The sequence below is a fragment of the Apodemus sylvaticus genome, chromosome 3 (assembly GCF_947179515.1).
Source record: "Apodemus sylvaticus chromosome 3, mApoSyl1.1, whole genome shotgun sequence".
In the NCBI taxonomy this organism is placed as follows: Eukaryota; Metazoa; Chordata; class Mammalia; order Rodentia; family Muridae; genus Apodemus; species Apodemus sylvaticus.
This window is the reverse complement of record NC_067474.1, coordinates 117,812,678-117,837,325: the sequence shown is the minus strand read 5'-3', so window position 1 is coordinate 117,837,325 and position 24,648 is coordinate 117,812,678. Positions and strand designations below refer to the sequence as shown.

The following is a 24,648-nucleotide window of genomic DNA, read 5'->3' as shown; positions in this document are numbered from 1 at the left end:
CATGGGTCTAATTCATTGTCTGATAATTAAATAATTTTTAGATGGCAAAGATGAAAAAAGGAATATTACACTGATACTGGAAAATGAGGGAAGCAGAAGTGTTATCTTTTGTCATAAGCAACTCAAATTGCTGAATGCCAGAGCTACTGAAGAAAAAATTCAAGAACCCAGGGTCATTCAATTGCATCCTTTTTATAAAGATATTGTGCATTTATAATACTTTTTTAAAAATAGAATGGGCGGGTATGCAAAAACAAACCATAACTACTCACATCCAGTGCTGGCGTAGAAAGGAGAACGTGAGTTGACTGGGCCACGTCGGCAGCGTGCAGGCTGTTGTGATATGCCACATCAGAATGGTAATGGTCTTCTAAAGTCATCATGTAGGTGACAAAGGTGTCGGATGAGATTTTAAAAGTCTTTAGAAGGTCTCTTTCCTATGTAGGAAAATGAATTAAGGTATGAATAAGTGGATATCCAAACTGGAGAAAAGGTTGTCATAAAAGTAACATGGAGGATAAACTATAAAGAGCTCTGCTCCCAGATAATTGGCGTTTGCTGTGTCTGTCTCACCTGGAATATGGCATACATGATGCATGTGAGGGGCCGATTATGTGAATACCCAGCCACATTGAAGATGTTAAGGCCCCATTTATTCAGGTCTTCCAGCTCCTGAGAATCAAAATGAGAGAGATTTAAGAATATTTTTTTAATGTTGTAAAATATTTTATAAGATTTTATCTGGGAGAAATTAGTTGCCGAGTGTTTCATGCATTTGTTTGGAGTTCTGGTTGCGTAAGAGTCTGAGAATGGTGGGCTGGCTGGACATCCTCGTTGTGATAACTACAGCTTTCTGCACATTTTTTGTTAAGAACCAGAGTCGCTGACCCGTTCTTGACAACCCCCCCATCTTCACCTGATGCTGCTTGCAAGGGCAGCTCAAATGAGCTTAGGCTTCTGGTCTTGCTCCCCTGTCTCGCCCTTGCTACTTGGTGGCCCATCAGCCACAGCTGCTGGGGAAAATTCCCCAGCCTTTGCTCATTATCCCTGAAGTCAAATCATAGAACTCAACCCTAACTCAGCATTAATAGGTCATGAAGACTGTCTGGTACGTGTAATAGCTTAGAGTTGATGGGCCACCCACAGACATGGAAGGAACAGCATTCAGACCTTTGCTGTGGTATTATTCCAAAAATTATCTGCTGAGGGGAGTAACTTATTTCAGTTTGAATAACTTGTGAGAGGCTTGGCTCAATGTTTAATCAACTTTTCTCTGATGGTAGTTTTCAGAAGGCCTCATAGAAGGTTTCCTCCAAGGAAGCTCACTTCATCCTTTGACCAGGCTGCAAGGAACTTAGCAGCCAGCATCTGTGCAGCCCCCTACAGGAGTAATGAGCATTTTCAGTCCCTTCCTCCACTCCTGGATTTGGGTTTAGTGGTCAGCATTGTCACAGGCTCTTCATGTTATCCCTAGCCCTGCCAGTCAGGGCAGACTTTCCCCTGGTACCTGGTAAACTTTCCTTCTTTGTCCTCTGGGTTAATGCAGCCCAGCCTGCCAGCTCTCTCTGTATCCTCAGCAGGATGTTTTATTCACAAAAACTCTGCAGTACTGAGACTGAGTCTATATTCAGGTCAAAGGACCAGTTTTTCGGTATAGAAGGACTTTGGTCAGGTGCTCCAGCAGTTAACAAAGAGGCTACATCAGCTTCTGCATCATAAAACTCAATGGTAAAGCACATGGGATCCCTCTTCTTTTTTAAATGTTGAATGATGTGTGTGTGTGTGAATGTGTGCATGTGTGTGAGTGTGTACATGTGTGTGAATATGTGTGTGCATATGTGAGAGTCTGTATGTGTATGTGCATGTGTATGTGTGTATGAGTGTGTGTGTGTGTGTGAATGTGTGTGTGCATATGTGAGAGTCTGTACATGTATGTGCATGTGTATGTGTGTATGAGTGTGTGTGAGTGTGTGTGTGTGTGTTCGCAGTGGAGAGCTGCATGCACATGTGCCCAGCTCATGCTCACCTTGGCTAGGTGATCCTCATTTTCCGTGTTGACTCCGAAGCGTGAGATGCTTGTGTTGTTCAGGCTCGAGCTGTGCATCAGTTTCTTCACGCCACTGATCTGTGTCATGAGCTGCTGCTTCTTCTTCTTCTCCCTGTCCTTCTGAGTGGGAGATGGAATTTCCACATCGTTCTGCTTGTCTGCAACAGAACAGTGAACATGCTTTTGAGCACATGTGTGCCAGTGTGCATGCAATAGGATTCGGAACAACTTGAACCCTATGTAATAGGGTTTAAATCTCGAAAAGAACCCTTGTAGCATGACCTCGCTGGATCTGCAGATGGGCCTGTGAAGCAGGTGGGAGACATATGGGTTGTTCCATGTTACTGCCAAAGTAAACTGAGGCCCAGAGGAACAAGTGACATAAATAAAAAGTGGCAGAGGTAAGACCCAAGCCCAACTTCTATTTTCAGTGTAACCAGAATTACAATCATATTTTCAAAGTGGAGTATCAATATCTACATAGAAAATGTTTGTTAAAGTGAGTGACGTATTTTTGTGTATAAAATGTTCATTAGTGGACACAGTGACATGGGTCTGAGGTCCTGTACTGGGGAGGCAGAGGAAAGAGGACAAGGTTCACAGACCTACATAAGGAATTTGAAGCTAGCCTGGGCTACATGGGACTCATCTTAAAACAAACAGCAACAAAAAGTTCATTGTAAAAGACAGGCCCAGTTTAACAAAAACAAACTCTATTATGCTCATTTTATTATATTTTTATTCCTTTTTATGTAAAAATGCATATGGATTCAATTAGGCTCAGTTTAAATAAGAATATGTGTTAAAAATAAATGGTTTCATAATCTTCAAATAATTATTTTAAAGCTTTGGTTCATTACCATTTGATGTCTGGGGGAAGGTTACAATTTGATTTCTTCATGTTTTGTGCCCATTAATTTTCTAATAAATAATAAGGCCTCTTGTTAATAATAGGCATTTTAGTTCCTAATATGTTTATGGTTATTAACTGTTGATAATCTCAATTTTCTTTTAAAATTTACAAGGTAACAGCAGAGCTAGTGTTAGTATAAATGAATATCTAGATTGAAGTAAAACCTTTCCTGTATATTACTATTACCTATTAACTATCAAAAACTGTATTTCCCTTTGCAGGGAATTCTGAATGCTTGTGATGGTGTATTACCTGTCTTGCTACAGGGACACCTTCAGGGGCACAAAGGTTCCACTGCTGACCCAATCCTTCCTTGAACTAAATGGCACCCGTGGCTGAAATAGTTAATGCAGCTCTCAGAAGTGCCCACAGTTATCTTTGCTTGTCACAGTGAAAATCAGTACAGCAACAACATCCCCATTTGAGAATGGCATGCTTCCAGATGACATGCTGGGACAGGGCTGATTTGCTTTCAGACTCCTGCAGATAGATGATGGCATACTCATGTGTCCTCCTGGGGGACATCTGCCTGCTCACAAGCCCTGGAGACATTCTGTCAAAGCAAAGCAAGTATGGCAAGATAGGGCCAGCTTCATGCTCAGCCTACCTAGTAAACGTGGCTGTTGGGAGAGCCTAGCACTTTCCATCTCCAGCATTCCCGAAAGCTCCTAGGAGCTCACAAGTCTATAACTTTTGAGTAGAGCATTTTAGTCACTTCAATTAAGTTAGAGGCTTTGAAAGTATTTGGTGTCAAATGGCACTGACAAAATTAAAACAACCCACAAATGTATGGGCCACACCCAAATCTCTCTCTCTCTCTCTCTCTCTCTCTCTCTCTCTCTCTCACACACACACACACACACACACACATCTTCTATCTATCTATCTATCTATCTATCTATCTATCTATCTATCTATCTATCTTAATTCCTCTTGCTGTCTGGATGATCAGAACTAGATTTGGAAACAAATAACAATCCTACACTCATTTCTCAGATGAAGTCAGCAATTTGTCCCAACTCAAAGGACAACCTAGTTAACAGATATTCATTCTGCAATTACTTTGTACATAGTGATTTAATAGCCCAGAGCCCAGGCCTTTGGATTTCTGTTAAAAATCTTTTTCCAGTCTCTGCTGTGGAAAGTATATGTTATTTTAATTTTGAAACTCCCTTTTTTTCTGTCACTTCATGGCTAATAACTGCCACTTTCTGCTAGAATGAAAGCCCTTGCTTTTCCCAACGACCGTTCTTCACATTTGGTTTAAAAGGTTGTTGGATTCCCCAGTGCCTCTGCAGATTCAAGCATCTCTGGTGGGACCAGCAGCTTTTCTGGTTTGGGTTAATTAAAGGTTCCCCGCCCCGGTGAGAAACTGAGTAGAACAACTGCTATGCCTGGCACACAGCAATGAAGAAGAGCATTATACACCGCGGTACCAGAGACATTCATGGGTGTTCCCCTACGCAATTGCGTGAGGCTTCCCTACTTGGAATTTCCTCTGGTAAGCAATTAGCCAGATTCCTATGGAAACAACCTGAATCACAGACTTAAAAAAAAAAAAAGGCAGGAAAAACCCCTCAGTGGATTAGCATTTCTAGTTGTCAGAATACGGTGGATACACTGTGGGCTGCTTCAAAACAAGCATGTAAACAATCAGAAAAGCACATACGAGAACTGGTCTGAATCAAACTGTTAGTGGTACAATTTGAAGGGTTTTGCTTGCTGGAGCCTGTGATCGTGACAATTCTAAGTCTCTTTCCCTCAAACCTTGAAGATTCTAGCTTTCGAAGTAGGATGTTAAGTACATTTGAAAAGAAAAAATTCTTTACTTGTAAAAATACTGACTAGCTTTTAATACAACACTTAAAAAGCTTGTTTTATATTTGTGGACTATTCCCATACCCCTTTTGCTTCTCCTGAGATTAGGTCCAAAGTCAACTTTCCCCAGCAACATAAAATCCACTATCATATAATAGCATTAATAAGTGTCTAGGCTGGCTGGCCCATGGCTTATGGCTTGGCTCTGTGTCCCACCTAATAATCGTCCTTTCAGATGGGAAAACCCACAAGTTTCATAGATGACTAGGTTAGGAGATACCCTTTCTTTCTCTCCGGCAGGTTTTAATGCTCTCCAACTCTTGCTGAGATATTGTTTTTAAGTATAATGTCAACTGAGATTGTCTTCTCCATGTGTTCTGCAATGATTGCTATTTTCAGAACAAAGCCTTTTATATATCAAGAAATTACTAACCCTTCCTTTGTATTTCCAACCATTCTGATTTCTACAGAAAAAAATTCCTAAAACAGTATCCACATCACACCCTTAAAGGGGGTTCTATTCCTTAGGTTCTTTATGAATTTCCATAAAGGATGGTATCTGGTATTTATTTCTAAAAGTCTAAGGAGTTAATAGTTCTGGCTCAAGTCAAGTGACTTAATAGATTAGTTATTCCTTCATTCTTCTCAATTTCAGTCCTGCCTCATTGTGTAATGAGGAAATTTTGTCACGAGGCCCTTAAAGTCCACTACAGATATGACAGTTTATGAGGAGGCCTCGAGGTCCTCCAGGGACACCCCCTGCCTCCCCTAAGACAGGGCTAAGGGTCCCCTGCTCTGCACTTGTAGTTCAGAAGCAAGCTTTGATTGTCCGTACAAATTGCAAGTCTGGTGCTTATTACAGAGGGGTCAAGTGTGTCTCAGGGAAGCTGCTGAGCGACTGTGCCCGTGACAGACTTGTAGAACATCAGAGTTGATAGAGCTGAAGGGCTGTGTCTCTCCCAGAATTCCCATATTTCAAATCAAGCACCTGGTGTGTGCCTTTGTGTGTTTGCATCTTTTTTTTTCTGTGTTTAAGAACCTTCCCATTTGGCCCTCTAGCCTGCTTATGTTGGCCATGTCCACATTCAAAGGCATATACATATCTACACACACCACGCTTCTACTACTAATACTGAGGGAAGTTAGTGCTGATTTCCCTCCTGCTGTCAGTTCCTGTCAAGTGTCCTGAAAACAGTTCCCAGCTTATGAAAAATAATCGAATGTTTCATGAATCCAGGGTATGTGCCTGAAACAGTGTGAGGACGAGGACTGTGTTCAGAGATAATGGGGAAAGCCAAGAGAAGAAAAGGTGATTGGTGAATATGCCTTCTCTTTGTTTATATTCCAGCCACCACTGGACTAGTATGTGTAAAAATTCCTCTCCTTTGTTCTCTGGGAAACATTGTTGCAACTGCAGCTGAGAACAGCAGGTGCTGGAGGACACCCACACAGGGCAAGAACAGGGAGGATGGTCTCTGCCTGCTAATCTGCAGTTTGCTGATCTGCTGGAAGACCAAGGACCTGCACAGTAATGCTGTACTGAGCATTACTGCATGGGCAACTGCTGAGAAAGCTGGTTGATAGGAAAGATAGAGGACTGATTTTTAAAACAGTGCTGCAGCAAACTGTGCTCCAGAAGACGCCAAGGCGAATGTTCATTGACTAGGGGCTGTGCCAAAAGGAAATCTGTGATGCTCAGCTATAAGAATGGGTCACTTCCTTGGAAAAAAAATATGGAGCTGCGTAAGCAAGGAGAGTTCAAAGCGAGAAGAATCCAAATGTCAGGGTTTCCCTTACACACCAATTCTGCAGGCCTCATTAAAACAGGCAGAAAAGGTTCATGATACAAAAGTTCCCCTTAAGAAAACTGAAGAAATTTCTAAGAGTCAAACAAGACCCTGGGAATAATTAAGGACCACCCCTGCAAACCTCTGGCCTGTACCATCCACATAATTGAAGAGAGTAGTAAAAAATCAGAATGCGAAGAAATGGTACAGCTTAGAGAAGACAAGGCCTCTCAGACCCCAACCCTACCCCTGAAACACACATGCATCATCCTTCAGAAATAACCCACCAAAGCAACAGTCAAATTATTTCTACAATATGTTCTCCTGAACTCTACATGTAGAGATGGCACAACCTTTACAAAATACCTAAAAGGAAAGCTTTTTGTCTTAAAGCTCAGTTACTAGATGATTTTTCTTTTTTTAGATGCTGGTAGAATTGTTGCTGGGTAGGGTATCAGACCTTCAGCTGCTCTGAGATCCCTGCAGGACCAGTGCAGTAATATGAAACCATGCAAATGCAAGCGACCCATCATAACCTGCTCTCTTTAGAGGATATTTTCATTTCAGAAATATTATCTTATTGCTTATTGCTTTCCTATAGAGAATGGCTTTGGCTCTTATCTTAGATGGATTTTTCTTTTTTCTGTGCTTAACCTCACTCCAGATTCACAGGGATGCCTGGTAGGCTGTAAAAATTCACCCTGCAGAAGCCCAGTGGGTTTTCCTGTTAACATCTTACCTAAGAACGTGTTCGAAATGTACTCAGACACCTGGTTCCCTGATCTGCTCATCTCCGAGAGGTGTGTCAGCTCCCTGTTGAGCATCCTCTTGAACTGTTTATAAAGAAAAGAAAATGCATTAAGTGTCTAGGAAAGAGCGAACAATTGCTGTATTTCCAACTTTACTTTCTAGGAACCAAGAGACTGTATCAGCCAATTTCATTAGGTTAATGATGGCTATAATAGAAATCATAACGTCCCCTCAATTTGAAAACATTCCAATGCCACTGTAGAAAAAAAAAATAGAAGTTGTTAAAATCTCTTTAAATTGTTTTCTGGTTGATTTTGAAGTTGCAAACTCAGGAAAAGAAATTTTAATAAGGGCCAAAATAATGTCACTTGAATTAGGAGACTGGAAATATGCCCAAAAATATAGTTTGAAGTGATAACGTATTCAGTGAGAACAGATTAAGTGAAAAGTTTAAGAAAAAAATGAAAAGAAGGGTAGAAAGCATCCTTTTAAAACAGAGTTGAAAAGAACCGGAATTGAAACACATTACAGTACATAAAAATACAATGCAAGCAAACATCTTATTTCATTATAAGAAGCCTCAGTGGGTTAAACGTATGTACAAATTAAACCACCGTTTCATGCGGTCTACTCCATGAAATACAGCCAGACATAAAAAGATCACATTCTGTCAGAGACACACAACACAATCAAACTGACCCACCTTGATATAACCCCAAGAAACAGATAACAAATAGTTTGCCTCGGGCATTTTGGAAGCTCTCCTTGCTACAATCCACAAATCCCTTTGAAAGAATTCAGTTCTATGAGAGCGGTCTCCCGGGGATCGGGATCGGGAAACCTCTGCAGTTCCCGTGGTTAAAGAACCAAAACTTAGAAAAGACAAAGCCTTCCAGATGGGTGGTATTTCCTAGTCCACGGCAAGCCCATCTTCAGTCACACTCCATCCTCGCAAGACGCCTATGCATTCCCCTGCTGATTTCCAGGCAGAAGAGAGTAATGAAACCAGAATTGCACGAAGGAGGAGCAAGAGCCTGTCCAAACGTATTCAGCTGGCCGGCTTGAAGCACTCCATCAGTTAGGAACAGTCCTGGTGCCCGGAGGGGTTTCCACCCTAGATTAGTCCAACTCTGCCAGGGAGCAGGGAATCTCTTTCCCCTCGGGAGCTGTCTGACTGGGAAACAGCCATCTTTTAAAAAGGAGAAGATTAAAATGGAGGAAGCCCCATGAATATTTAAGTAAACCTGAGGTCCTACCCTCCCCCGTTCCAGCTAGGTGTTCTTTAACCCTCTCTTCCTCTGCAGACAGCCCTCTGCAGATGCAATTGTGACACAGCAGAGCTCAGCTCTTCTAATTGCGTCCAAGTGATGGTACATTTGATTAATTGACGCTGAGCTTTTTTTTTTTTTTAATTGGAAAAGGTTAGAACTGTAGCTGCTTTCTGACTTGGCTTCTAGTATAGGAGAATTTCTGTTAGACCAGCTTTCGGAACATGATTTGCCCACCAACTGGGTGCTGATGCATTAGCCTCTTTTCCTGGTGGAATGAAAGGGGACGGAATTAATTTATTTGGTTCAAAAAGTACTTCATATGCAGTGTGCGATTTTCTGCACTCAGTAAGTTCATTAGTATGCTTATTACACACATTCAGCAAATGGATTATATTCCTAACCCTTCCATGTAGGGTCCCGAGTACGCTAGGAAATCTGAGATAGCATTTGCTGCATGAACGACGATTTATCTGGCGTCATGCTAATTTGATATTTAATGGCTGTTATGTCTTATAATTCATGTTAGAAATGTCTCAGAGTTAAATTATTTTAGTTTCATTTTAGTAACCCAGGACATGCTGAAAATGACAATTCTTTTCCTGGCTCCCCTGCCAGCCCCTTGTCAGCACTACAGTACAGGCAGTAGGATGCCTTGCCCTAGCTGGCTTCAATTCTATTCCTAGCCTTCCTGGGAGTTCCTGTATTGCATGTTGAAGGATCAGCAAAGCACCATGGCAACAGCCTGAACTTGTAATTGGCTCTCTTTCCCCGTGAGGCATTCCCTTTCCAAATGAGCATCCTACATCTGACAATAGCCTCACTTCAGGCATCTAAGACTCAGGTCAAACCACTGCTCCCCCAGAGAGCTGCCTTTTGAGGTGAAGCCAGACCAAACCTGAGTCTCTGCCTGTTGGCTCACTATACCTCACACTGTCCTCAGAGACACAATCACTCTCTTTCTGGGTAGCCCTGCTTGTGCATATGTGTCTGTTTTCAAGAGTAACCTGACATCTCTGGGTCAATCATTTCTGCTTTGGAGACTACATATTGAACCTCAGTGCAATTTTGAACTTCAGGTGAATTTCATATTCCAAGTTATATATTAAGATAACCCTGTCACGATGGCCTCTCCAGGCCATAAAACGAGCATTTACTGAAGACTAGGAAGCTGGAAAAGACAGCCTTATGAGTTCTGACTGGTCTGCTGGCCTTTTGCAAAGTAACAAACTTTAAACTGTAGTAAAAATATCTTATATAAAAGCTTATAGATTAATGACCTCTAGTCCCCGCACCTAACCCCCCCTCCCGGCCCGCACAAAATTTAGCCAAATATGATAGATATAATAACCAGGCATTCTGGTTCCTTTGATATCTCTGAAATACTTGCAAACATTTTGGAGTCCACTAGGACTGTCCTGTCTCGATCAAACCATTCTGTCATGTTTTCAACAAACACTGGTGGGATACCTCAAATGGCCATGCAAAGCAGTTGGGAGAAAAGCAAGCAAAAGGGCAAACAAAAGTTCTCTTAGGGTGTTAATCAACTTTCATTCTAGAAGAAGAGCTAGATCTATTAGGGTCCATGACTAATCCTCAGTTAACAGTCTGAAGAGGGTAAGGAAGACTATTTAGTGGTTTTGTTGACTGCTCTGTTCAGGAGATGAGAGCAGGCCAAAAGTAAATCATATATGGCAAGATATGCCCCTCCGCCTTCCTCCATATAGCTTCTCTTTGTCATAGGATCCTGTTGGGATTTGCAGTCCATCAGTCTGTGTGGTAGAGGATGGTGGTTTTTAGCCATGGGGCTAAGTAAACTACACACCTTCTGTATCTTTACAGAAAGGGTCAGTGTACTCATGCAAATAAACAGAGGAATACCATCTCCCTTCTTTCCATGCCTAAATGAATTCTCCTATGACCCTTTTACTAAGGACAGGCCAATGCACACCAAAAACAAAGTTTTCCAAAGTCATCCTAAGGTAACCATAAAATACACATGGTGAAGTATACAAATGGAGGTCATCCAGGATCAGAAACCAATCTAGACCTTTTAATGTTGCTTAGCAACCACCACTGGTTTTCCTCAGCAAGGGAGGGCCCTACCACACTGACTAAGGCAATCATTGCTCTCATCAAAAAAAAAAAAAAAAAAAAAAAAAACCATACGTATGAAGGGCCCACTTGTTTGGGGCCTCTGAAAGACTAAGAAAGGCAGATGTGGCCTTCTAACAAGACAAAGTCTTATTAGTAAGGGTAGGGCTAGCCCTGGTGCCTGGACAAGCCAAGGACTGGAATTGATATGTTGAGGTGTCAGCTGATTGGACAGTTGAGGAACTCAGGATATATGGGTTTTTAGTATCTGAATCCCACATGAGAATTGCTTCTGGCAAGCTATAGGTAGCCATGACACAGCAATCAAGCCTCAATGTTGATTATCAGTCTTTACGACTGGCCTTGTGATATTACCCCATCTCTCTTCTGTGAAACAGGAATGAGACATAAGACTTCCAACTCATTCTCTCTGCCCCAACCCCTCAAGATTGTGTGGTAGATTCTAGTGCAGCCTCCTACAGTTTGGGCACAGTATTTACTAGCAACTAGCTCCTCTCAGAAAATAAAACTCTTTCTGTACTGCTGAGGTAAGCAGAGAGGGAAATGGAGATGCTTCTGTGTGCAAGAATAAACCACTGGCTAAGGAGACACATATTAGTTGTAACTCAGACCTCCATAGCCTCTTGGAGCCTTCCTGTTGACTTACCCAGTTAGTTGTCTCAATATGAAGATAAAATGGATCCAGAATGAAACCATGGCCCAAGGACTTGCAGGGTTGGAAGGGAATAGATTTATTTACTTCATAAAATGTAGTGGAGAATCCACAAATTGGAAGGTGCTATTTCAAAGATAAATGAGTTCCCATGTCTCCTGTACACATATCCTATTTTTCTTTAATAATCTGTCCTTACAAGAAAGCCCTGTTAGAGTCTACCTAGAAATAATGTCCCCAGAGGAAATGGCCAAATTCCCTTTTCAACACAGACAAACAAAGTTTGTGAATGAACCCTTAGAACACAAACTTCCCCACACCTCCCGAAAAGTTGGGTCTGTCCAACACTAGATCTACAAGTATTACTGAGAAATTACATTTAGGTTTTAGAAAGAGAAGAGCTATTATTTTAAAAATGACTTAATACTACTTTTCTAGAATATTCTTTCTTTTTTAAAAAAATCATCTGTGATTTTTTTAAATTTAATTTTTATGTTCCCAGTATTACAAATGATATGTAAGGCAGTGTGATGTTGTTTACTGTGTACCAAAATTTAACACTGACTTCTTTTAATAGTGAGAGGCTACTTAGCAAATATTTGAAATTAAATTTTGTCAGATAAGTTCAATTTTCCTTTCAGTTTCTGAGCCACTCTTTCCAATGTGGTAAGAACATGTCCTCATTTTCTTTTCTTTCTCAAAAGATGAGGTTAAGGTTTATGCAAAGATCTCTAGGCACTGCCCTGAGCTCTTTTGTGACTTCACATAGAAGGATGAACTGGAAGGATCTTGGTAGCATTATGTTTCTCAGAAAAAGAAAAGAAAAGAAAAGAAAAAGAAAAAAACTCAGAAGGCAGCTGGCACAAGGACTACTACCATCGGGCATGTGAAAATGTTACTTTTAAACTCATCCGGATTTGCTAGCAGTGATTCTATATGCTTAAAAATATCATTAAAACCATTGAAACTTTTTTAATTGAAAAGTTTTGAATTGAAAAGATACGTTTTTTTTCCTCAATGACAACCTGGTGAAGTCAGTGAGAGAAGATTTTAAGGAGGGGGGGAAACAGGAGGGGGAAGGAAGGTGCCAAAGAGAGGAAGGCAGTCCCAGTCATTGCTCCTGTGGGTGGCCATCTACGTAGGAGCCCAGCTGTGAGACAGGCGCCTTATTGTGTAGGATTTTCCTGTTTTTGCAGTTTGAAACAACTGCCGAACTCATTAAAGTCACAATGACTTTTGGGGACTGACTTTTGACTCATATTTTATACTCTTGTTAGTCATAATGTTATAAGAATTCCCGAGAATCAGGAAAGCAGAGGGGATGAAAATCCCTCTTGAGATCACACATGAGATGCTCATGGTGGCAGAGAGGGAGAGGAGGTGACACAGGTTAGTGAGAGGACTACAAGCAATATGTGATCTCAGATAAAACAAATTGGCTGCTCGGGTCTCTGTTTTCTTTAGTTGAGTGAGATGGTTAATTTTAAAGTCCCTAATTTTTTTTTTTTAAAATCTGAATTTAAAATAAAACAGGAAAAAAAATCTGGAGCAAGGATATGGCGCAGTTCTTTAAAGGCCCTTTCGTGAACCTCACAATTTCCACTGTTCTTAATAGCTCAGACACTGTGCTGCCTCCCTCCCTCCTGTCTTTCCATCACTCCTTTAAAGCGCGGAGCCCTGTTTCTTTAACAGCATGTTTGTCTTATTTGCAAGGCAAGTGGAACAGTACCGGGTGAATTAATAACTGAATGGAAGCAGGGTCTGTGCCCATGGCCATCTCCCCCACCCCTTAGGCAGAGTAGCTGAGGCAGAAAAGCACAGGCCCAGGGTGGGTCGAGCCTGCCAACAGGTTCTGCCGGGGGCAGATTCTTAACTGGGGGCATAGGGTTAGGTAATATTCATCACTCCAGGGCCACACTAGAGAGACTCTCTTCTGCAATAGCTTGAGGATGGAATCATCTCTCTTCCTACATGCCTAGGGATGTATCGATAAGAGGTAGGTAGGCAGGTATCTGAGGAAAAGCTAGTGAATTTTGCCATCATAATTTTGCAACAAAATGCTGATCAACCAAGCCAGTTCTATTCACCAGCCAGAAGACGAGTGTTTGCTCAAGGGACCTATGAAAGGCCAAGTAGGGACAACACTTTAGTGCTTGCATATAGAGAACTGGAAAGGGAGAAGGGAAGGGTGCGGTATCCAGTTGTTTCATGCGCTGATACTAGGCTTTGTGTAGCTCTCCAGATCTTTAGGTGTTTCTCCCTACTTAGTCCCTTCACTATCCACATATTTCTTTTACAGTTTCTGAAATCTTTTTGAGAGAAAATATGACACACGTTATTTGAATGCTGAGAAGTGACCCTTCCTAACCCTGCAGTAATTCCCATAAGAACCTTTATAGAAACTTCTCATGACCCACATTTCCTTCTAAATTGCTACAGTGACATGATTAAATAGACAAAAAAATATGGCAAATATTTCTCAGAGCTGACAGTCCCAGCATTTTATCCATTTATTATTTCTAAATTATGTATAATGTTTATTATATTATCTGATGAATTATATCTATTTATGTTTCTGCAACAAAGAATTACTAGGTTTGGTGGGTAAAAAAAAATCAAGATGCTCTTTTAAATATAAAATTCTTTTAAGGATATGCCTAGTTCAGATATTATACAAGAAGATTCAAAGTTATACATTTGTTATAAAGTTGGGCTTAAAGCCTATGCATACTTTTCGATAATTAAAAATATCCAAATCTTAGTTTTTAGATAAAGATCTTTCCTTCTTTTGAGAAATAAAAGACAACTAACCACAGTAACCATTCTTGGAACATTTTACGTTCTGCCTTCTTGCTTTTAATATGCAAGGGTATTTTGACATATTTTGAGTGCTGACCTAACAATGAAATACAGCTGACCTCCTTAATCAACAGATGACCAAAATCATTGCAGCAACTGAGAAAAAGAATTACGGAATCAAGGCTTAGTATTGAGTTATTCTTCTATGCCCCCCAATGTCACAAGACTTTCATATGATTCTAAAGCTGGTGACTAAAACCTTTTAAAAAGTTCCTCAGCCAGAAACCCTACATCTTTTAATATTTTTTTAAAAAAAATAGAAATGTTGAATCAGATGCAGGGATCACTAGGATCACTTCCTCTCCAATGAAAAACAAAATCAACGATTGGTGACCTCCAGCTCTCTGGAGACAACTACACAGAACGAGAAGAACATCACCCAAATATTCTTAGTCCATAAATATGAGTCACGGAAGACATTTGACCACTGAACTACATCTGAAGATCCTATATTTTTTAAGATAGGGTTTTGCGACATTACCTAGGAAGTTCTTGCCTCTACCTTACAAATCCAAGGCGTGCATGTACTGCCACACCCAGCTGCCACACCCAGCAGTACAGTTCCTTTTAAGCATGGATGGATTCCCACTTTCAGACTCCAAAATTGCTTGAGTTATTGTAAATCCCACCTTCTTAAGATGTCTGCTATTTCCGTGGCTATGAAAACCTGCCATAACTTATTTTTGAGATTACTCCTCTACTTTCCTAAAGGTTACCACAGAGCCTATAATTTGACCTCAGTTACATTGTTTTCAGCTAGTGTTTCTCCTCTAGTCCCTGACACATGAGGCAGTGGGAGGTTTCAAAGCTGCTTTAAGAAGCACTTCTGCATTAACATTTCTCAGGGCTGGGACAGCTCGATAGTCTGTCACATTTCAAGGTCAACTCTGGGGCTTATCAAGGAAATCAAAACCCTGAGCTACATAGGTTTATCTTTTTCTCTCCTGGAAGCGTGTTTCTTGTCCCTTTAAGTATTTTGGCGTGCTTCATGTTAGACTATACACATCCAAATTGAGAAAAATCTGCCACACATTGAAGGTTTAGACATATTTGTAAGCTCTAAAGGATGAATACATGTATCTTGGGTAATTTTTATTAGAAGAGATAGCTATATTCTGCATATTGCTCTCCTGTGATAGCTACAATACTTTAGACCAGATGGATGCACGCTTTCACCACAATGTATCCCTAAGATGATGTACAGGTCTGTGGGGATAGAGACAACTTCAAACATGGACACCTAGCTTTTACATGGAAAAGAGGGAATATTCATTTGAGGCTTGACCTGCTAGTGGACTTCAATAACACAAGGGAAGCCCAATCAGAGAAGTCAGGAGCCTCTGTAACACCTGATACAGAAAGCTGAGTATCCTCTCAAATCTGGAAATAAACTCATGCTATAGCCTAGTCTAGGAAACTGTGCAAGTTTTCAAGCCTGTGAGAGACCAAGGATTTCCACCTTTAAAGTGGGACAGCTAGAAAAGACATGTGTCTGGGACCTAGTGGGCACTCTAAACCGTGGAATTTATGCTTGAAGCTAGTTTTATTTCTGAATTTAATCTCAGGCTTTGGGTTCACAGCTTCATGGATATTTCTTGTGGCTCTTTAGCAACTAAACTCTTTGTTGTTGAGAGTAGCTTGCATAACTAACTGCAAAATTCCCACAACATATGTGATACAGAGCCATATCATGCAGGTCATGTGATACAGGAGTTACTCATACAGGTGCAGGCTTGCTCACTGACATTTAGAACATTTACCAGCCTAAGGAGTGTAACCAGAATTGCCAGAAAGATAAATGAAGCATTTATTTTCTTATTTATTATGAAAACCATAATTAGAAATGGGCTTATATTAAGGCTATAATATTAAAAACAAAACAAAACAAACCTGTTTGGAAAAGTCAGGATTTTTAGTAAGAGTGTGGATCAATGCTTCTTTAATTTAGACAATTTCTTCTAATTAGGAGACTTCAGACTTCTCCAGGTATTGACCAAAGCTTGGCATAACCACAGACTACCTGCCTGACATAAGGATATCTGTGTCATGTGTGTATTTGCTCAGATTTGCAGAGTTGAAGTCAATATAATTACATATGAATTAGTTGAATATGCTACTGGCATCAACAAAATGCCAGCATGAAGATTAGAGTCTAATAATGGCAAAGCAGTCTAGTGTCATGCAGCAGACCGACAGTGTTGATTGACACACCACTGCCCCAGATACAAGGAGTGTGAAACAGCAGCCATCCCAAGGCTCTGAAGGCTTAGATTCATGTCCAGATGGATGCAGTCCATTTGAGAGAATGGTAAACCAAATAGTGCCAAACTGACCAGCCAGCTTCCAAATCACCCACAGCAAGCTTCCCATTTCTGCTCACAGGAAAGGTACATTTACACATCCCCACACAGCAAATCTCACATTTACTGCTGTACTGTGACACCTCAGTTCTGAGAGTATATAAGTCTTAAGAGAAGAAATGGTCTCTGCCCTGTAGCCAGTGGATTCAGAGTTTTCTGGGCATCACGTAGTTCTGGGTCATGAGATCAGATATGGAAAGCATTGAAGAAAAGAGCGAAGCCTGGTTTCTGAGTTACTCCTATCATATGTCTATATGGGAAGGACTCAGCTTTATTCATTTTAACCAAATACATTTACCATACTGGAAAAAAAAAGATGATCTTTGGCTAAGTTATCCTATATTAGTATCTTGGTTTTCTGTGTTGAGACATTTTATTGGGCTTGGGAGATAGCTCAGTGTATAGACTGCTTTCTGTCAAAACCTGAGGACCTAACTTTGGATTTCCTGCAGAAAAGCTTGGGTGTGGCAGTGCAAGCCTGTAACTCTAGCATGGTTTGAGGGGAAAGGTATAGGATGGATCACTGGATTTATTGGCTAGCCATTCTAGTAAAAGTAGCTTGCCATTTTGGTTCAATGAGAGAGAGAGAGAGAGAGAGAGAGAGAGAGAGAGAGAGAGAGAGAGAGAGAGAGAGAGTGTTTGTTTAAAAAAAAGCAAAAAACCATATGGTGTAAACAATAAAGGGAGACATTTGGTATTGACCTCCAGACTCTATGTGTATATTCACTATTGAGCACACCCAGATATACCAAGGTACACAGACCCTAAACACTCACTGGAGCTTTCCTTGAAAAGCAACATATGACCTTTAAGTATGAAATTTCACTCTGTTAGTCATATAACATACCACTAGACAATAAACCTATCCAGATTTCAATCATATAAAAAGTATTTTAATCATATAAAGTATTAGTTCAAAAATATCTTTAACAAGTTAAAAAAAACATAATTTCTCAGAAATTCAATGAGTCTGACTATTAAATATTTAAAATATAATACTGGTAGCCCTTGTTGAAACAGTCTTAAGGACACAGCCATGTAATACTAACAAAGATGCAAATAAGCTTTGTGCAACCAGATCCTGAGTGTTAAAATACAGCAGGGAGAAAAAAAAATTGGTGGTGCTCATCCTGTCAAGAACACAAATAATGTATTTGCCTGGCCAAGAAAAATATAGCCAGTGCATCAGTCACCATGGCTGTATCTCAGTCATCTGAGTCAGAGTGGAGCCAGCAGCAGTCATCACGGTGGGCAGGGGAGGGGCTTGTAGCTGGCAAGGTAGAGGGTTCTTTTGTGGCATGTCCTGCCTGTTAAGTTTCAGGCTACAAGGTAACCAAGTTATCCAGAGCTAAAGATTTACACTTATTTTGCTAGTGAACCTATCAGAAGGCTACTATCTCCACATAATCAAGTGGATATGTGAAACTACACTGGAAATATATCAAATCCCAGGTCTCTCAAAGGCTAGTTGGGACATTAACTGACACGACGGTGAGAGGCTGGTCTGCAGAAATACAGGCGAGACTGTCCAAAGCAGGAGAGGCTCACAGCACAGGGCCTAACTGTGTGAGAACAGGGGGCAGGATGTCTTCTGGGTCATGAAATGGCAAGAGAAGCTTACAGAATGTGTTTACTTATCCACAAGAGGTAATAAAGCCCTGCTGCTCTTAAGCCACCATTTTAACAAATGTTCTGATGTTAAGGGTGAAAAGGAAGTTTGAAAGCCACCCTGTTGAGCAATTGGAGTGAGTAAAACTTTAGTATGTCCTTTGTAATTTGTCTCTATTTTTCTCCTCTACTAAAATGAATTCTTTATCGAATTTCCTTCCAGTGTAACTTTAAATATTTTAGCTTTTAGTTCAAGTCTTTCTTTGTTTTCAGCAATCTAAATATCAAATGTTTTTTATTCACTTGAGGCTTTGTAATTTTTCTTTTCATTTCTTTTTTTTTTTTTTTTTTTTGGTTTTTTTTCGAGACAGGGTTTCTCTGTGTAGCCCTGGCTGTCCTGGAACTCACTCTGTAGACCAGGCTGGCCTCGAACTCAGAAATCCGCCTGCCTCTGCCTCCCAGAGTGCTGGGATTACAGGCGTGTGCCACCACCACCCGGCTTTCTTTTCATTTCTTACATACTATATGCTAAGGAGTTTCACCTTACTCTGTCTCATTATATAATGCAAATAATGGCTGGAAATGGGTTGATATCAAAAGAACTGAAGTTAGCCCGTTAGGAATCTTTTAAACATGGGACACTTCTCCTTAATAAACATTATACCAACACAATTAGTTCACTAAGTCAATTTATTTTCCAAAACTACTTCTTTAGTCTAAAAAATTTTAATAGTAAATAATAATTGCTTATTTACAATCTATTACAAAATATTTAAAGTATTTACCTCATTAAATAATTGCTTATTTACATCTATTACAAAATATTTGAAGTATTTACCTTAGTAAATACTTTAATTCTAAATTTTAATAAGTAATGAACTCCTCTTGAGTCACAGTGGGCAGTTTACAACAAAAATAAGCCTATATTCTCTGAGAGATCTGACTCAAAATGCTTACATTGGTACTGTTTATCAATGAGCAGCTTCCAAAATAATTGAACTACTGCTGCTACTGTGGTTTAGGAAATAGGACTCAAGAATGGGCAAGTCAGTTAAGCCTCCAGAGCTTCACATTGAGACTTCCATTGGGAAGAGATATTGCAGGGGTAGAAGAGGTTAACATGGGGTTCTTGCCTTGATCTCAATTTGCTGGGCTAGTCACTCTGCTAAGTAGGTGGAAGAATCCTATTTCACCAGTATGTAAACTCTCTAATTTGCCATCTTCAGTTCCCAACAGAAGAAAGGAAAAAATAAGGAGGATTACCATAGGATTTGAAATGAGAACTCTATCTTAGTACCATAATCTTCCTATGATCCTCTGACTCTGGAGAAGTCATACCACAATAAAACTACTTTTCAGTGAGATTATAACTTGTATTTTCAATTTTTTATTATATTAGATATTTAATCTTCCCTTTGCATTGATAAGAAAATAATTTATAAAATGTTTCCTCATCTGTAAAATGACTTCAAATAAATAGTGTTTAATTACTTTTTTTAACAGGAGTACATAAACACAATCTTCCCACTACCACAAGTTACAAATGAGGTTTCCTACACTTTGGGGAATCACAAGGGTCTGCACATTCAGGGTGCAATAAATTAGCCTCCTTCACCCTGAGATCACCATCATGACCATGGCATCTCCCCTGTCAGGTAAATATATAAATAGGACTTTTAAAGTTCCCCTCTGGACTGCAAGTTGCAGGATTGTGCCTAATACAACTGTGTGAAACTGTAATTGGAAATTACCTATCAAATGTCACCATCTAGAATGACCAAGGACATTAGTTGTCAGGTCAACGCTTAGTTTACTTGCTCCTCTGTAAATCTAATTCAATTGGAAAGATGTTTCCAATTGAAACATCCTCTGTAAATCTAATTCAATTGGAAAGATGTTTTTACTTAGTGATTAATTTTTTTTGTTAAGGTATTAGACGCCAATACTTCTTGTCTGAAATCTTTTTAAAAATATTGGTTTGATCTTCTTTTAAAAACTTCTAGGTAGCTGTACTCTGATTTCATCTTTGTTCAAGGTTATAATAGAATACAGCATACTGCAAGCAAAGAAAGGACAATGTGGTCTTGTAAGGCTAGTAACAGCAAAATTTAAATTTTCTGTTTTAAATGAAAAAGTTAGAAGATTACAATGAGACCACCCTGAAGGTGAATTTTATCTTAATAAACTTGCTACATTTCAATCTGGGAGGGCCAACACTGCCCTAACTTTGCGGTGTTTTATTTATTTATTTATTTATTTATTTATTTATTTATTTATTTATTTATTTTGGAAGGGAACGCATTGTGATTGCTGAGCAGATATTCATGGCTTCTAGCTTTAAACACTACTCTCTACTCTGTAAAGAAGAGAAGATGATCTGTGTTCTCCAAAAAATGGGACACAGAAACAGAAGATTCACTATCTTCTTCACTTTTAAGTGACTTAACAGCCCTTTCTTTGTGGAGCATTTGGCTACTTTAAAGTAAATCAAACCAAGAAAGTTACAGCAGAATCTACTGAAGACTAAATGGTTTGGCACTGACTGAGGGAAACATCACATGCCAGAGGGCAAGACAGAAAGAGGCTGATAGGTCCCTGAAAATCACTAAAGCGAGTCTGTACAGGACAGCACAGATAATTGGCATGATGCCAACGGGAGAGCACCCCCCACGGGCCAGCACGGGTGCGCCCTGGCGTCTTCTGGTAGGGTGTTTTGGTTTTCACAACAGTGAATGATCCTTTCCTGCTGAACCCATTTCACCTAGAAGTTAAAGATTTTGGAAGAATTGCGTAAGAATGAGCCTCGCCCCTGGCTTTACTTCCATAGATAACAATGGCAAGGAACTTGGTGGGGTGGAGAGTCTGGGAGTTATTCTCAGAGATCAAACATGCAAAGGCAGGGAAGTATAAAACGTGGAAACCAAATGCTAAGTCCATTAACTTGCTCCAATGCAATATTTCAAAACTGCTATTTTTGGTTTATAGTTGACTCCCGGCTATAGTGTTCTATTGCTGGCCAGAGTGTGACACAGCAGTGGAATTCTGTTTGAGATATTTGTTCACTTATGGGTCGTCGTGTAAGTGAGTTAATAAAAAGCCTGGGTAAACTGGGTCAGAATTCAGTAAAGGAACCAACCGGCTCCCATATATTTAGATTAAGCAAAACACTACTAATCACATTTATTACAAAGTGCTAGCCCTCAAACTCTTTCATGTGCTATGCTTTCATAAAAGTAGCATTTCATTCTTTTTGCTGAGACAGGGCTTCTCTGTGTAGCCCTGAGTGTCCTAGAAGACAGGTCTGTAGATCAGGCTGGCCTCGAACTCAGAAATCCACCTGCCTCTGCCTCCCAAATGCTGGTACTAAAGGCACGTGCCACCACTGCCCGGCTTAGTAGCATTTCAAATACTGAATCACACTCAAGAATACAACTATATTCTGTTACAGAAAAAATGATTTAAAGAACAATAAAGAAAGACTGATGAGCTAAATATTCTCTTTCATCTCTGAAGACAATGATCTAAGAAAGCCCTCTGAAACTGGGAGTTCCTCAGCCCAGGTAGCGCTGTGAGAGGTATGAATGTTCTATTTTATGGTTCGTCTACATGCATCCAGAAAGGACATTCTCCTACATGACAATAAAACCCAAACCTTTCATTTGGGGGAGGGAGGGAGAAGGTGGCTAGCCAGGGTAAAGAGGAATTTGGAAGTGGACCACAGCTTCAAAGACATTTTTACTGTCTTATCTTAAGCTAAGTTAGGGAAAACAAAGAGAGCTGCAGTTCTGCATACTAATCCAGAAAAAGCAGAGGATGGGTCCGACCCTGACAGACACATCTGACAATTCTGTTTTCGTGAATGGTCATCCACCATTTTCTAGAACTATGACAGTTTCCCCCCTTACCTGTGTTAGAAGGACTACTTTCCAGCCCAAGCTGAGTCTGAAATCAATGGCTAGTTTAGAGGACAAGAACGATAGAACTGCACATTAGAAATCTGAACCAGACCTAACCAATAAGGATAGGACCTCCAACCAAACGCTACAAAATTCATGGTGAAGGATCACTAAGCACCTCTGCACTTCCTGTCCATTTATTTGTCTCATTGGCATCCTAACCATGATCTCTGACACTCTCCCAGCCTCATCAAACTTGTGTGTTAAGCAAACATACTACCATTGGGCCATATCCTCAGCACCAAGAATTCAAACATCTTGTGTGTGTGTGTGTGTGTGTGTGTGTGTGTGCACATTTGTGTTATAATTAGGGTTGGATCTTAAAGACTCATGAATGGTTGCAAGCACTCTACTAATGAGCTACATTTCTAGGCATAGTCATTTTATTAATGCTAATCAAGTTATTTTTGCTAAATATCACTTTAACCACCTGTAGACAGGGCCTATTTCAAAGAGTCTGTATATTCACAAAAGAATATGGGTAAAGGACTTAGCCAAGTATCTGCATGCAGCCATCCACCCCTGTATGAGACATTGGCTGTCTACCAACATAAATTCAAGACCCAAAGTAAACCACAAAAATAATCTATCCCAACTACTTTGTTTTATAATAAGGAAATGAAAAGATTTTTAAATGATTCAATTGTTCTGGAAAATATTCCCAGTAAAAGTAGAGTTAGAATTTAAAATCGTGGTTTATATTCAGTTTTTTTTCTCTTTAGGCTGAGCCAGTAAAGAGAGAAAACTGGGTTAAAGAATGCACACCTCCCCTCCTGCTGACCAGAACCAGTGTTCACTCTGTGCTTTAGAGCAAGAACATCCCTAACATTTGTCAGGTTGCATACTACAAGCCTAAATGCTTAAGAATATAACTTAAGCTATCTCCTAAACTGCTAACTTGACAGATACTCCATCACAGTCTAGAAGGTCAGCTAGGGCTTAGCCTCCGTTAACTTGGATTATATCCTACTCTCTCTTTGTTTCACTACTCAGGACCTCACGGGCAAGCTTGTGTGAGCCCCTGCCACAGCCTGCATGTCCACACCCCCACACACTTTCTCCCCAGTCCCATGTTGCTGCTACATGGCTGTGCCCAGAGCTTCGGCATGTATACCTGTGTGGAGGCACATCCACATAGAGGCCCTCGAAAGAGGGGTAAAGGCCATTTGGGCAGGGTATGAGGAGTCTGGCCAGAGGCACAGTGAGGTCTAGTAGGAAACTCATAATTTTTTGGTCTGATGAAGCCCTTCTGTACAGCTGGAGGAAACCGTACTAAGGCTCCCTCCATGCCTAGGGACCAGTAAAAGTCCCCTCTGTGTTAAGGGAAACCCCTCTCTCACCATTATCTTCAATTAATCCTTCAACAACCTGCTTCCCTTCTCCTGATAGGGCTCTGAGATGCATCTATTGGCCAATGAGTTCTATTCCATTTCAATTCCAATTCCGTAGGCCCAGTGTTTTCCATAGTTACTGATTGATTGTTCAGGGGTACAGAAAGTGACCCTCTCAACTTTAGAGCACTTGTCTTGCATCGGTCATGTGACCATCTACTAGTATCATACATTCAGGTTTACTAGTGCCTCCGGGCTGGTAGAATTGAGTGACTTTAGCCCCTCCCTTCCAAGAGCCCAGGCAATTAGCTGGTACAGGTTCTCAGAGTGGAGCTGGGAAAGGAAGCTTGTGGAGCTAGGAGGACTCACTTCTCCAGTGATGGTATCTGTGTGTGTTCAGGATGCCTCAAGAATGTGCCATTTATCTGCCATGCCCAGCTGGTGAGGTTCCTTGGTAAACATTTAGTCAAGTACTCTATTCCAGCTTGTTAGTCCAAAGGAAGCTTTGGTGTCCGAGACTGTACTTTACAATTCCAGAACATCCAATTTCATCATCTGGGTCCAAATCTGTCCCAGGCAAAGCTGATAGAGAAAGAAAACCACCCCCTCCCCCGCCAAACCAGGGTGTTTGGAGGGAATCTGGGGCTATGACTAACCATTTGAATACAGCTGCCATTGAAAATACAATATGCTTCTTTCTACGTTCACTGTACCAGGTACTAATAAGCCTTTTGATGCTTTTCACCTGAAAATCCTGGATGAGAGACTATGCTTCTCTGTCCAAAGTGGGAAGGAACACCTCCCATCCTGTCTTCCCAGTCCCGCCCCATCTCCCTGGGATTGTTCTGGGCCCAGTCCTTCCTCAGTCACTGTTGTTGCAACCCTGTACTTCTCTGACTTCGTCGGTCAGGAAGGCGACAGGAAATTCTAGTCACCCTCACAACAGCTGTGCCATTCCTCCTATCCTCCTCTGATGACGTGGGTTGGCTTTGGTGACAGGAGCTCAGGAACTGAGCCATAGGGAAGGTCGGAAAGAGAGGTCACTGTTTGTGCCGGCTTGGCCTGGGGATCCCTGTGGGGCTGTTCGCTTTCTTCCTTTCTATACTGTTTCTCTTTCCGTTCCTCTTTTTTGTGGGGGGGGGCAGAGCTCAGGCATCCTGTTTTCAAAACAGCAGACTGTTTTT

The 24,648-nt window shown here is 40.7% G+C and overlaps 1 protein-coding gene across 1 annotated transcript in view; it reads right to left on the bottom strand.

Moving 5' to 3' along the window:
* The window catches only part of LOC127681000 (cAMP-specific 3',5'-cyclic phosphodiesterase 4B), a 37,398-nt gene that overhangs the window by 8,948 nt on the left and 3,802 nt on the right, over nt 1-24,648 (bottom strand). Inside the window, exons 2-5 of the mRNA XM_052176860.1 lie at nt 7,305-7,398; nt 2,027-2,205; nt 574-672; nt 273-437 (exon numbers count right to left, since the gene is read on the bottom strand). Of these exons, the coding sequence (XP_052032820.1) occupies nt 273-437; nt 574-672; nt 2,027-2,205; nt 7,305-7,398 (537 nt within the window). The remainder of the gene's footprint in view (nt 1-272; nt 438-573; nt 673-2,026; nt 2,206-7,304; nt 7,399-24,648) is intronic.